The following is a 12,684-nucleotide window of genomic DNA, read 5'->3' as shown; positions in this document are numbered from 1 at the left end:
AGCATTACGATTTACGGCTAAATCAAAGTTTCACTTTTAGATACTTATCGCATAAGATATGACAATTTTGTCTCCGTCCCATATTACTTGCTATATATTAAAATATATATATATGTCCTCACAGAATGGCCCTGACGGCCACAAGAAAAGCATGCACCGGTGGCTCTGTAGCACTCTCCCGTATGGTATCTGCCGCAAAAAAAACACTGAACCCTGGGTGGCCTCATCTGACCAGAACCCCTATCTGTCCGCGAACCTGAAGCCCTGGAGCTCTGGCCTGCTCCTGAATACCCTGGGCTATCGAACCTGCGACCTGTAGGCTGGGGAGGCGCGCTCTGCGCTGGCTGAGATGAAAATCTGCTAGGCTGCTGCGGCTGCTGGGGCTGTCTGCCCCGAAAATCTCCAGATGACCTGGCCCTCTTGGGCTGTCTCCGATCCTGGCCCCTGTCAGGCTGGTGTCCTCCTCTGGCCCGATCCTCCATACCCTGGGCATGGGCCTGGATACGGGCAATGTCCATACCGGGCTGAGCAGCCAATACTAAGCAGCTATCAACAAAATACCGATCCAGCCCCATAATATATCTGTGCATTCGGTCCGCCATAGTAGCCACCACAGTAGGTGCATATCGGGCCAAGGAATCAAACTCCAAACTGTAGTCCCGGATACTGCGGCCCTTCTGCCTCAATAATAAGAATCTATCATATCTGGCTCGTCGCAACTCTGGGGGCAGAAAATGTCCAAGAAATGCCTGAGAAAAATCGCCTCAAACTGCTGGAGGAGCGCCGTCCCCCCTGGATAGCCCCCATGACTCGTACCAGTTTGCCGCCACATCATATAACCGGTACGAAGCTAACGCGACTGACTCTGTCTCAGAAGCATTAATCAAATCTAGAGTGCGTCGCATCTTCCTGACAAACTCCTCAGGATCCTCCTCGGGCTTTGTCCCGAAGAACTCTGGAGGGTTACAAGTCAAAAACTCCCGGGCTCTCGAACTATCACGCCTGACTGCCCGGTCACCTCCCAGTCCATGCCCCTGAACCTGCCCTGCCACAAGTCTCGTCAGCAACTGGACTGCCTCCCTCATAGACTGATCCTCAGTGCCTGGCCGTGGAGCTGGAGGCTCAGGTACTGGAACTGCGGGAGCTGGCGGTGGAGCCGCCCCCCGATCTGCGGCTGCGGCCGCCCCAATCTCCTCCACGAGTGGCGGTGTAGACGAACCCTCTGTCTGGGGCAAAGTCCCCGGAGCAATATGTGCCTGGGCCCTGGTAATCCTCTGGACTCGGCTAGTCTCTCCCAAGGCTGCTGACTTGGCCTTTTGGGCCGCTGTTGCCTTTTTTGGAGGCATATCTGCAAACATAGCCACTCGTTAGGGAGGGGTCATCCTGATAACACTGGTGCCACAATACAGAGGAATCAGAAAAGGGGGCGTGGCCCCGTATCATAAAATGTCATATCAGAATGGCCATAGCAGATCAGATCAGAATAGGCGGACATGGCACATCATACTCCACAGACCCATGTACGCGTATACCTGCCCCCTCACATCGGGGCGCGGCGAACAATGCAGAGAATTACGCTTGACAACATATCCTGGCCCGGGCTCAGTGTGGGAAACATTGGGACATCCACGAATGGAGTAGTGAGAGACTAATGCAATTTAAAAATATAATAAATGTTTTCAAAGACTCGATGAAGCGTATCAAAGACAAACAAATCCAATGGGGTCGGACGGAATCATAATAAATGTATTTCGGATATCATAATAAATTACAGAAGTATAACTTTCCCGAAGTCATTCCGAGTGTCAAAATAATTTATAATATTTAACGGAATATTTAAAATAATATTCGTTAAGCGATTAGTAGGGTAATTAAAACATTTCTTTCAAAAATCACTTAAAAAGGAAGCTTTAACACATTAGGGGCAAAAACGTAAATAGTGGGCCCGCCTCAGAACAAATAAGGCGGCGGGCTCAAATTGTGCCCTCTAACATATAATATCATCTACGAAGGTTATACAGGCATCCTATGACTTTCTGAGTAACTTAGAGCACAATTGCATAATTTCAGAAAAAGCGTATCAAAATGGTTCAATTCTACTGAAGGAAAAACTGAAATTTTGTCTTGCGGATTCCGAGGGCCAAGAGGTCCTTCGAGGCCCGGATCCGACCCTAATACACTAAGGGCATGCCAAGGGAAGAATTGGGTTTGCTTTACATACCTTTCGCGCTCCTTAAGCCTTTCCAAACTCACTTCCCGTTTCGTCGAAAAACTGCAATTGGTCAAGTTTACCAATTGTGAATTATTAATGCCATTATTTCAACTTTAAGCATATTTGGCTACCGAAATTTCGGCAGCACTTCCCCTATACATATGACACCCCGAGAATTCAACTCGGCTATAAATCATCAACAACAACCCAAACGACAACAACAATATCAACAATGAACATTAAAAACACAAATATCCTTCAACTAGTCATTTTTCTCACAAGTTGACATAATCTTCAATTCAACCCAACTTTCAACTAAGATCAATAATTTCATATTCAACAACCATCATGATCATCACCATATAGTTCTAGAAACATTTCATATCGTTTTCCTTAAGATATACACTCGATATACATGATATACAATCTTCCGCCAAAATCATAACTTATGCAAAACATCAAATCTTTGGCATACAACTTCATGACAAGTTTCCAACTTCCAAATTCATCAATGGTCATCACAACTAACAACCAAACAACTTCATTTCCTTAATGTCGGAAAAATCATACTAAAACGACATAAGTTTCTACATTCCAATTCAATACAAACTTATATCATTCTAACTTCATTTACATATCAAGCATTACAACAACACTCCAATACTCTAAACAAACTTAATCCATTTCATTCCCAAGTCAAATATACCACACGGCCATATGCTATTTTTCTCCATTCAATCAAATTTATTCCACTTTCATTCTCAACATAAATTCCATCACATTCACAACTAGAATACAACATGAATTCTATACATTTTTGGCTATACAACATGTATATACACGGCCATACATATATACTACATACCCACTTTGCAAACTTCCATTTCTTCATACAATCAACACATTTCCATAAACTACAACACAATCAAAACTTCATAACACAAATAAAAGGTAGAAATTCTTACCTTTTCTTCAAGTTTTCTTCACTTGGATATATGATCACTTTGGTGAATTGGATGCTCCCCACTCCAAACCAACTATACCAAGTTACAAAGGAACCTTGACTTAGTAGGAAAACAACAAGAAATAAATTTTTGGAACAATATTTTTTATGGCTATTTTCCTAAGCCAAACCCGAAACCCCCCTTTTTTTTCTCTTGTTCTTGACTTCTTTCTTGCTTATTTTTTTCTAAGTCTCTTAATGCCTTAAGTCTTCTAATGTCTATCATTTAAAGACTTGGTCACATGACCAAGCACATGACCAAGTAATGGGCTTGGATCATGGCCTTAAGTTAATTAATCCATGGAAATTTAGTACAAATTTTTGGGCTTGGGCCACCATGGCCGGCCACTCCAATGCATTGGGCCTTAAATTCCATTCCATTATTTTTGGCCCAATGACTTATAGTCCACGTTTTGTAATTCCCGAAACTAATTTCCAAAATTCCAAAATTACCCTTAGCCTTGTCCCACACTTTCATGACTCTAATCTTTCATGCATAACCCTTATGTACAACAAAATATCAAATTGATCTTATATCTCAAGAATCCAATATAATTCAAGTCTTTCCAAACGTGTGAAAACACGGGTCATAACATGTATGATTACAAGAGATGGAGTAATCTTCTTAAAAAATATTACTCATACATCAGTGCAAGCTCTCAAGACTGAAATTAGAATCCGACATAAGAAGATCCCTACCACAGACCAAATAAACCTGCAAAAGAAAGAAGATAGTTGTTGTGAAGATTGTTAAGAAAATAATACACGTTGTAAAAGTAAGATAGAAACAAAGAATTTAATTCTAGAAGAAGAAATACTAGAAGACGAAGATCTAATAGAAAAAAATTATACTTTAATAGATATAGAAACAGAATTATATAATTTTAAAACAGGAATAGAAAGAATAGGAGTAATGAAAAATTAATTTTTTTAGATAATATAATAAACGTATTAGATGAAATAGAAATCATATGAGAAAAATCTTTAAAACATTGGAAGAATAACAAGATTATATGCAAATTATAACTATATTTCATTTCATTTCATTTTTCAACTATTAATAAGTGAAGCTTTTGTAGGACGACGAAGGGTGACAATGAAGTTTTATTGTTCCTTGAGGGTATTTTGGTATTCTTGATTCTTAGTTTCACTTCCTCCACTCTTCTTATATAACCCCACCTCCACGTGTAATTATTTCAAACAGGTGCCTTACTAATTGTATTACTCAAGATTCAAGATACAAGCCATTCATCTTCCCCTTCTTCATTTTGTCTCTTCCGTTTTCATCTCTCATTCTGTGCTAATTGTTCTTCTTTCTCTTTCCTTTTTATCCGCTCTTTTCTGCTGGTTTATTTGTATAATATTATGCTATCGATTTTTGGTATTCTTTTTGAGTTTCAGCATCAACTTTCAGGGAATTGGCATCTCCTTTTTCTCATCCATGCATGTGTTAATTTACAGTGGTAGACACTTCATACTTAGTTATAATGCTAAATGGTTTTTCTTTATATTTCATGCTATACGGGTATAGATGCGTGTATTTTAGGAATAAATTAAATGTCAAGATTACAAATTTAGACTTTAATAAATAAACTTCATGAAACAGTTGCAAAATAAATGCCTAACCATAAAAGTAAGTTATTGAACTACAAGAGTAAGCATTATATTCTTTTTTATCTTACTATTTAAGCTTAAATATCTTAGGAAGTTAAAAGTGTAACATAATTTTCTTTAAGCTTGGTAATTAGGAACAAGTTGATGAGGACTGAATATACTGTGAGCATGTCCATATCGTCGCTGCTTGATTTTTAAATATTCTACATGAAAATTATAAAGCTACATACAGGCTAATGATATTAATTGTCGGGGTTGAACATTTTTATTCCTCTGTCTTATATATTTTCCTGATAATGAAATTTCCAATGTCAAACTCTGCGTATATGGAGTACACTAAGGTTCTGAAATATTTACTTCTATTTTGCTACTGAACGATGAAACTTGTAGTTTGACTTCTTAAATTATACAAGTCTGAAAGCTAAATGTATTGTTGATAGAATTAAATGTTACGCTATTCACAAAGTCACAACACAATAAAAATCACAATTTAGTTGCGGAAGAAAGACATCATGAATTAAAGCTAGCTAGAGTGAATCTCTTGTAGTTCATTGTTAAAAAGGTGTATGCTAAATGAAATTGTCGAAGCAAGTGAAAGATCTGGTGTTTGAGGTTTCTCTTAAGCACTCATTCCTCTAATTCATATAACACTTCTTAGGAGTCATGTTGCACTTTAGCATAAACTTCAGTTCACTATAAAAAAACTGAAAAAGTGGACAAGAGACTTTGTCACCTTCTTTGACTTTCTTGAACATCTAGATCTGTTCAACAATTTCAGATGAAAATATTCAAACTCTAGAGCTTAGAGAGTTTGAACGCAATAAAAATGTCTCTTTTCTCACTTTGGGTTGACGAACAATTGCCATTTTTCTTTTCATGCTTTCAACATTTGATGACCTAATTCAGTAAATTGCTAGAAATAGATTCATTCTCAAGTGTCCTTTCAAATCTCTTGACATGTAAATTAAAAGCATATTTATCTAGATGTTAATTGTGAATCCATCATCCAGAAAAGAGTCTTTTTTGTTCAACAGGGAGGTTGTTCAAATATATTTAAAAATGATATAAGACAGGAGCTCTAAAATTTATAGATTGGTAATACAAGTATATCTATGTTTGCTCAGGGAGGACTCAAATTTAATACTAACAGAGGAATTCTTTAAATATTGTGATTCTTTTAATCCATGTTTTCCATGGAGGGGATCGGGGGCAAGGGAACCAGTAAAATACTACTGAAAAGGTACCATACTATAATGGAACATTTTACAAGTCACACTTTTATAAGAAGGTGATAGGAGATTTAAAGCTAAAAATTGTAGCAGATAAACTGAAACAAACATTGTATTGTCTTCTTTTACTGAAGACTTGATTGGTTGAGATGTTGGATAGGTGTTTAGACACTTTCTTTACTGAATCTTCTCCTTCAAAATAATAGGTTGATACAACTCTTTGCCATTCCTATGTCTTTCATGGAAAACAGGCCCACAGCTTCCTTTTCAATTGTCTTTGAATTTTTTTCTGTAGCTTCTTCCATCTAAGATTGCAGGATATAGTATGTGACACCTTCATCCAATACAGCGAGCAATATGAATTTAATGCACCATGAAAGATTGAATTGATGACTGAAATGAATTCTGAGGATCCTGTCAATTTCTGTGTCTGAATCTATTTGTACTTAAGTTCGCAGACATACGCACCTAATAATAGTTTCTCTATTCTAGCGTTGGTGAATAGAGCTACCCGGTATCTATTGCTATTGCTGGTGGAGGTGGTTGGACCCCGTGGAATTAGTCGAGTTGCGCTCAAGCTGGCCCGGACACCACAGTTATCAACAAAAAAACCGTTTCTCTATCTTTTTGCTCTCATCTCCAAATTAATATGTATTATTTTGACTCTTTTTTTTTTTCACAACTGGTGTGCAGCTACTGCAGTGGATCTGAAGCACAGTGTGCTGGTTGATAGATACCTTCATCATCGAACATACTATGCTGGAAATGTATGGTTTAAATTATTCATTTCATTTGCACAAATATTGCTATAGTTTTTCATGCGTCTTCTTTGGTATCAAGAAGAACGGCCCATGGGGTTTCTCTTCAATCTGAAGAAGGGAGAAATAGAACAACAATTGACTATAAAAGCATTTCAAGACTCCAATATTCTGAGATTTTTGGTTCATTTATTCTCTGCTATTAAAGGACTTAATTTAGATCACTTAGTATATTTGATTTTCCAGTTTTAAAATTCTGCACAACATTTTCTTCCTATTATGTTAGCAAGTAGTAACTTTAGACATACACAAAGTTCCTTGCAAATTTTTACATATCTTTGTTGTCTTTCATTGTTACCTGTGGGTAATATCTTTAATTGCTTAAGTCTATTCTTTTCAGGTAATGGAAGTCTCAAAAACACATATCAAATTAAAGAAGCTCTCAAACCTATAGAAAGTGAATGCCAAAGATAATTTGCAAGCTTTCCCAATTTGTGGTCTTATCAGCTGCAACTGCTTAAATCTAGATTTCACTCAATTGTAGCATATATCATACATAAGTTGGACATATGATTACAATCTTGTACATTAATCTTGCTGTTTTTATGCCTACATATGATCATGTACTATCTTGCTATTTTTGTCTTTCTAGCAAGCACAAGAATATAGTTGTACTACTTCTTTCCACAAATGAATGTATATAGCATGAATCATATTATCTTTATATTTAGTTTAATGATGTTTTCTTTATTTGGATAATAATCTTACTACACGACAGAACCACCATGAAATTACCTCTCCAAATGTCAACATCTCATTAGTAGAACGATGTTCAGGAAATGCCCTTTTTCTTTTACCTGTTATTGTTTGTCTAACCTATTTATTAAGCATGGATAAGAGAAAGTAGTAAACAGTACTTCAATATCAAACTGAAGTCCATTGTGTCTAGACATACTATTGAACTTATGTATATTCATACTTTTTATTTTTTTGTTTCTAGTATAAGAGAGAATGAGAATTCTTTTGTAGTCCTCACAGGGCTATTTTTGTCATTTATGGTCCTTCCATCCCACAATAAAAGAGTGACACATGTTGAGTAGAATTTCAACTCTTTAAACTTTACACGTGGCTAGTTGCTGTAATTGATGTTTGTCCTACATATCATTTTTTTACTTTATTCATTTTATGAAGCCCACTCCCTCATGGGCTTTTACAATTAGGTGTGTAGTCCAACTATTTAAGGATCTGTTTTAGGCCCTTATCGGATTACTTTCGGCATATTAGCATATGGTATTTTAAGTTTTTTATTTAATTTAAAATAAATAATATTTTAAATAATCAAGAAGTATTAAATTTTTTTAGGTCATAGATATTTTGTAACAAACAAAGTTCCATTGGACCCCACTTATCACCGACCTTTCAAATTACCTTAACTATATATAGGATTTAATTAACAACCTTTTCCTGTCACATTTTCTTGATTTTGAGATATTGAAAAAGTGAAAGAGTTGAGGGGGTTTAAAGTCTTGATATTTTTTATTAAATATTGAAATTAGATGATGCCCTTTTGAGGAATTTTGGTTATGGAGATGGAACCATCATATTATAGTGTTCTTGGTGTTAATGTAGACTCTTCTGATGAAGAAATTAGAAGGGCTTATAGAAAGCTAGCTATGGTATGTTGATGAAAAAAAATTATATTTTTGTTATTATGAGAGTAGTTGGATTTGGTTGATAATGGAAATGGTGATTTTGGTTGCAGCAATGGCACCCTGATAAATGGACAAGGACACCATCATTATTAGGTGAAGCTAAGAGGAAGTTTCAGCAAATTCAAGAAGCATATTCAGGTAAAGTTGCTATTTTTCAATTCCATAATGCCCTTTTATCAAAAAACAAATTAATGCCATTTCTAATGTATATATATTTTTTATTTTTTATGTTTCAATAGTGTTATCAGATCAAAGGAAGAGAATCATGTATGATGCAGGCTTGTATGACGCTGAAGAAGATGAGGATGAGGTACGCAATTTATTGTTCCTGTCCCCCCCCCCCCCCCCCCCCCGTCCTATATAGTATAGTCATAAAGGGCTTCTCAAAAAAGCAAAAAAGAAGACATTCGAAAGGCTCCACTATGGTTGACCATAATTACAATTGCAGCTCTAGAATTATCACATAGCAACACCTTCGCGTCTTGATCATTCTTTATAATCCTCAAGAAAAGCCTTCCACACAGAAAATATAGCTGCCTTTAAGATATCATATGCAAGTTACCCGCCTAACAACTCGATGGCTGGCAGTAAGGAAAACAAGCATGAAACAAGGGCGTACCTCAGCATTAGCATGAACAATCTCTTTGAGTTCATATGGAAGTAGTGAATTGGATCTCTGCTGAATGGTCTTAATTGCATGCGCTGCAGCTTCGTGAACAACCGGATCATCCACAGGTACTGACTTCAATCCAGCGGTTTGCTCTTCTAAATAAGATTAAAAAAAAAAAAAAAAACTGATCAATCCCAAGATTTCTAAGAGAAACAAGTTTCTAGATGGTGCCATGAACCCCACCCCCCCCCCCCCAAAAAAAAAAAACCACACAGACACACGCATCAGATATATACGTATCGGGTGCTAATCTGATGCAGTAATTTGGAGAAAACATTATCCACTAGAAGAACTGGGCAAAACTTCTTGCGATTCACCTATGATATGCTGCACAATTTTTTCCTTCAATGAAGACGACAAAGAATACCAGAAACAGGAGGTCATATTAACAGATGATTTAACCCAAGTCACAGGCACATAAAGCAGAGACCTGAAGCAGAGAAATAACCTACGTAATTACAACTTCGGCACAAACCATCTGACCTGTTTCTCAAAAGAAAACTGCTCATTACAAGTGGAAGCCACAAATTGAGTTGATTGATGCAAACTCCAAGCGCTATTGATTCTATTGAAAGAACATGTCAGGAATTAACATCAATAAGACAGTTACCTTGCTTAACTCCTAGATCTGAAGCAGTAAAGGTAGGACCATCTTCAACATGCTTGAACTCTTGAAGTTCCTTAAAATTCAGCCATGGTTTGACCCAGACCTTAGCCTCATAGAGTTTCTTTTTTCCAGCATCTATGACCTCAAGAGTCAGATGGTGCAGTGTGCCAGCAACAACTTGCTCTTGCGCCTTCACTACTCTGGCCAATTCAATCATTGCATTCTGGAAAAAATTAAAGACATTGAAATCTAAGAATATTATCATGCCTTAAAAGGACTATTATGATGCGCCTTCTATGAACATAAAAGGCACAAACAAAATGATTGTACCAAAGTAAAGTCTGCTATCAGAAAGTGTTAAAAGAAGAGAAAAAAAAGGTAGCTAAAGAAACAGAAGAGAAAAGCTTCCACTATCACACGTGCATTCAACAAAAAGAAAGTAAATGGAAGGTAAACGGCCCTGGTATTAATCGTTCTTGATGAAGAGGACAATTAAGATGCCTTTCTGCTATTTTCTCCCCGATATCCATATGTATTGTTATTACAAGGAGTACAAAAAGGACTTTTCAACCTCACTCCCTTACAGACTACAATGAAACCTCCCTTGTCTTTGCTAGTACACCTCTATGGTTTCTTTATTATAATAATGCAAAATTTAGAGACTGAAGCGGATCCAGAAGTTTAAGATTTAGAATTTTAGGATAGACAGCAAAGATTTATGCATAATTACCAGACCAAGTGACGAGTATTTATATCAAATATATTTGAAAAGTAATGAACCACCTAACAATATATATATATATATATATATCGTAAGTATGACTACTACAACTGTATCGACAATTTTAATGCTTTGAACACGATCAATGGCGCATTATCAGGTACACTTTCAAATACTTCATTTTCTATATAACAAACTAACAATCATCCAAAAATTCATTTCAATTAACTTACAAGCAAATAAGAAAATCCCCAAGTCTTGTGCATATTTATTTTAATTAGTATTTAAGAGAGATCTACAAACCCATTCAAGTTAAAGAGTAATCAGAATATAGTTGTCGAGCTTGGAAACACCAAATTTAATGAGATAAACTGTAGCGAGTTTCATAATTTGCAAAAGGATTATCCAGACAGAAACAAATACCAAAAGTATATCGTTATATCAAAACAACTGTTAAGCTCCGAAAATTGCAAATCAATAACAACATTAAAAACTTCTACCAGCAAATGAGGAGAATATGCAACACTAAACGTTTGAAGTCCTATGCTTGACTTTCCAAAATGATAATTCTTATCCATTTTAGGAATCACAATACCATGTTTGACACACAAAATGAAAGAGACATCTTACATCAAAAATTCCCATTTAGATACTCCTCAATTGCGATTGTCTCTCGGCGAAACTAATGAGTTTCAACGCATCTATAATATCTTGATCTTTTCTTTGCAGAGTCATACTCCATCAAGTGCAACGAATGCACAAACTCAGAAGAATTTATGACATCTCTCAAGATGACTAAAACTCTCACCCGCAAGAACTTCATGTACATGTACATATGATGCAATAAACTTGAGCACCGTCTTAAAATAAGATCCCCACGAGTATCAACTGGCCTTTAAAGTCCAAGTTCCTCTTGAAGCATTTCATTGCACTTGTTGATTACTGTCCTTCCATTCCACATTTTTCTTAAGTTAGATTCTTCATAGTAAAAAAAAAAAAACCTTCTTTTCTGTCTATTTGTAAACCTCCCCATCATCAATCGCCCCAAAATAAAAACACTTCAAAAAAAAGAACACAGTACACTACTAATAACATAACATTAATAAAAAAAGTAAAAACACGATGAAAAATCCGGTGAAAGTACAGACCTCCTTCTTGTTGTGCTCATCGACAGCAAATTTAGCAAGGCTATGGATCTCGTCGCTATTCTGCGATGAACCATGCGAATCTCTAATCCCACCAAGTGTAGCCATCTCTTCGTGGCAAAATCCTCCCTGTTCGCTTAACCCAAACGCAGAGAACAGAAAAAGCAACGAAAGAATTAGCAGTGATGTGTTCCGAATCATTGTTTTAAAAGGCAGTGTCAGGACTCGCCTGGGGCTCGCCTCGAGGCAGGGCAGTGGCAAAATGTCCTGGGGCTAACGTGCGGGACTTAGTTCCTATGAGGCTTACGCCCTAAGCGCCCAACCGTACGCCCTAAACACGCCTAACGCCCAACGCCCAGGGCTCGCCTAACAGTTGTTACACAATTATATTTTAAATTCCTTAATTAAAATTATTCACCCTCATAATTGTTTAACAAAATAATGATACTTAATAGTTTTTCATCTATAGAAATAGAAGATTGGGTGTAACTCATATAACAAGTCGCAGTATTAAATATTTACTATTTGAGAACGTCGTGAGGGTGAATATCACTTAATTTTTTTTAAAAAAAACACATAGCGGAATTATACATTTTCACTTGTTATTGGTCATAAGTCCTATGTAGCAGAATTATCATATAATTTTATTTTTTGTTCATGAAGAAGTTATGTTTTAATTGTAATATTGATAAATTTTATTGATTATTTGCTTATAGGGAGATAAAATGAATAGTATGATAGTAATAGTGTTTTAAGAAACTGTGTTTTTTTCCGTGTTTGAAAGTTAAAATGTTAGAATTGTTTTGCATTTCATAATAGCTTTTATGTCATTGTATTGTTTATACTTGTAAAATTATGTTATATATAATTACAAGTTATAAGCGGTGTATAATGGATTGCTTTGATCATTTTTTTGTGAGGATCGCGCGCGCGCGCTCACACACACACACACACATATATATATATATTTCATTTATTTACAGTTTTCTTTTATTTTTTTTATGTAATTTTAC

At 36.2% G+C, this 12,684-nt stretch overlaps 3 protein-coding genes and 1 long non-coding RNA gene across 7 annotated transcripts; 2 read left to right on the top strand and 2 right to left on the bottom strand.

Moving 5' to 3' along the window:
• Nucleotides 1-34: 34 nt before the first annotated feature.
• LOC132632272 (reduced viability upon starvation protein 167-like) lies at nucleotides 35-3,246 on the bottom strand. Its single transcript, XM_060348143.1, has 3 exons — nucleotides 3,178-3,246; nucleotides 2,222-2,272; nucleotides 35-1,348 (listed from the first exon to the last, which is right to left on the bottom strand). The coding sequence occupies exon 3, from the start codon at nucleotides 1,344-1,346 to the stop codon at nucleotides 765-767; it is 582 nt and encodes a 193-aa protein (XP_060204126.1). The 5' UTR covers nucleotides 1,347-1,348; nucleotides 2,222-2,272; nucleotides 3,178-3,246; the 3' UTR covers nucleotides 35-764.
• A 600-nt stretch (nucleotides 3,247-3,846) lies between these two features.
• LOC132632271 (cysteine proteinase inhibitor 6-like) lies at nucleotides 3,847-11,896 on the bottom strand. Of its 4 annotated transcripts, none has more exons than XM_060348141.1 (4): nucleotides 11,675-11,895; nucleotides 9,809-10,028; nucleotides 9,148-9,293; nucleotides 3,847-3,930 (listed from the first exon to the last, which is right to left on the bottom strand). In XM_060348141.1, the coding sequence occupies exons 1-4, from the start codon at nucleotides 11,870-11,872 to the stop codon at nucleotides 3,862-3,864; spliced, it is 633 nt and encodes a 210-aa protein (XP_060204124.1). In that variant the 5' UTR covers nucleotides 11,873-11,895; the 3' UTR covers nucleotides 3,847-3,861. The 4 variants fall into 4 exon arrangements, with proteins under 4 accessions (XP_060204124.1, XP_060204122.1, XP_060204123.1 ...); XM_060348139.1 differs by lacking the exon at nucleotides 3,847-3,930 and adding an exon at nucleotides 5,890-6,363 and having other exon boundaries at nucleotides 11,675-11,896; XM_060348140.1 differs by lacking the exon at nucleotides 3,847-3,930 and adding an exon at nucleotides 5,890-6,392.
• On the top strand, nucleotides 6,391-7,428 carry LOC132632274 (uncharacterized). The gene is made up of 2 exons (XR_009579296.1): nucleotides 6,391-6,825; nucleotides 7,217-7,428. It is a non-coding gene; the product is annotated as an uncharacterized LOC132632274 (long non-coding RNA).
• Nucleotides 8,353-8,907, top strand: LOC132632273 (uncharacterized). Its single transcript, XM_060348145.1, has 3 exons — nucleotides 8,353-8,492; nucleotides 8,579-8,666; nucleotides 8,768-8,907. Exons 1-3 carry the CDS (start codon nucleotides 8,400-8,402, stop codon nucleotides 8,890-8,892), a joined length of 306 nt encoding a protein of 101 aa, XP_060204128.1. The 5' UTR covers nucleotides 8,353-8,399; the 3' UTR covers nucleotides 8,893-8,907.
• Nucleotides 11,897-12,684: the final 788 nt, after the last annotated feature.

Source organism: Lycium barbarum, chromosome 3 (assembly GCF_019175385.1).
Source record: "Lycium barbarum isolate Lr01 chromosome 3, ASM1917538v2, whole genome shotgun sequence".
Lineage (NCBI taxonomy): Eukaryota > Viridiplantae > Streptophyta > Magnoliopsida > Solanales > Solanaceae > Lycium > Lycium barbarum.
This window is presented reverse-complemented; position numbering and strand designations above follow the sequence as displayed.

Excerpts from the sequence above, each read along its gene's own strand:
- LOC132632271 (XM_060348139.1), bottom strand. The coding sequence starts at position 11,872 with ATGATTCGGAACACATCACTGCTAATTCTTTCGTTGCTTTTTCTGTTC. Across the intron at positions 10,029-11,674 it reads ATGAGCACAACAAGAAGGAG|AATGCAATGATTGAATTGGC; the intron begins GTCTGTACTTTC and ends AATTTTTTCCAG. Across the intron at positions 9,294-9,808 it reads AGATCTAGGAGTTAAGCAAG|AAGAGCAAACCGCTGGATTG; the intron begins GTAACTGTCTTA and ends AATCTTATTTAG.
- LOC132632272 (XM_060348143.1), bottom strand. The coding sequence starts at position 1,346 with ATGCCTCCAAAAAAGGCAACAGCGGCCCAAAAGGCCAAGTCAGCAGCC.
- LOC132632273 (XM_060348145.1), top strand. The coding sequence starts at position 8,400 with ATGGAGATGGAACCATCATATTATAGTGTTCTTGGTGTTAATGTAGAC. Across the intron at positions 8,493-8,578 it reads CTTATAGAAAGCTAGCTATG|CAATGGCACCCTGATAAATG; the intron begins GTATGTTGATGA and ends TTTTGGTTGCAG. Across the intron at positions 8,667-8,767 it reads AATTCAAGAAGCATATTCAG|TGTTATCAGATCAAAGGAAG; the intron begins GTAAAGTTGCTA and ends ATGTTTCAATAG.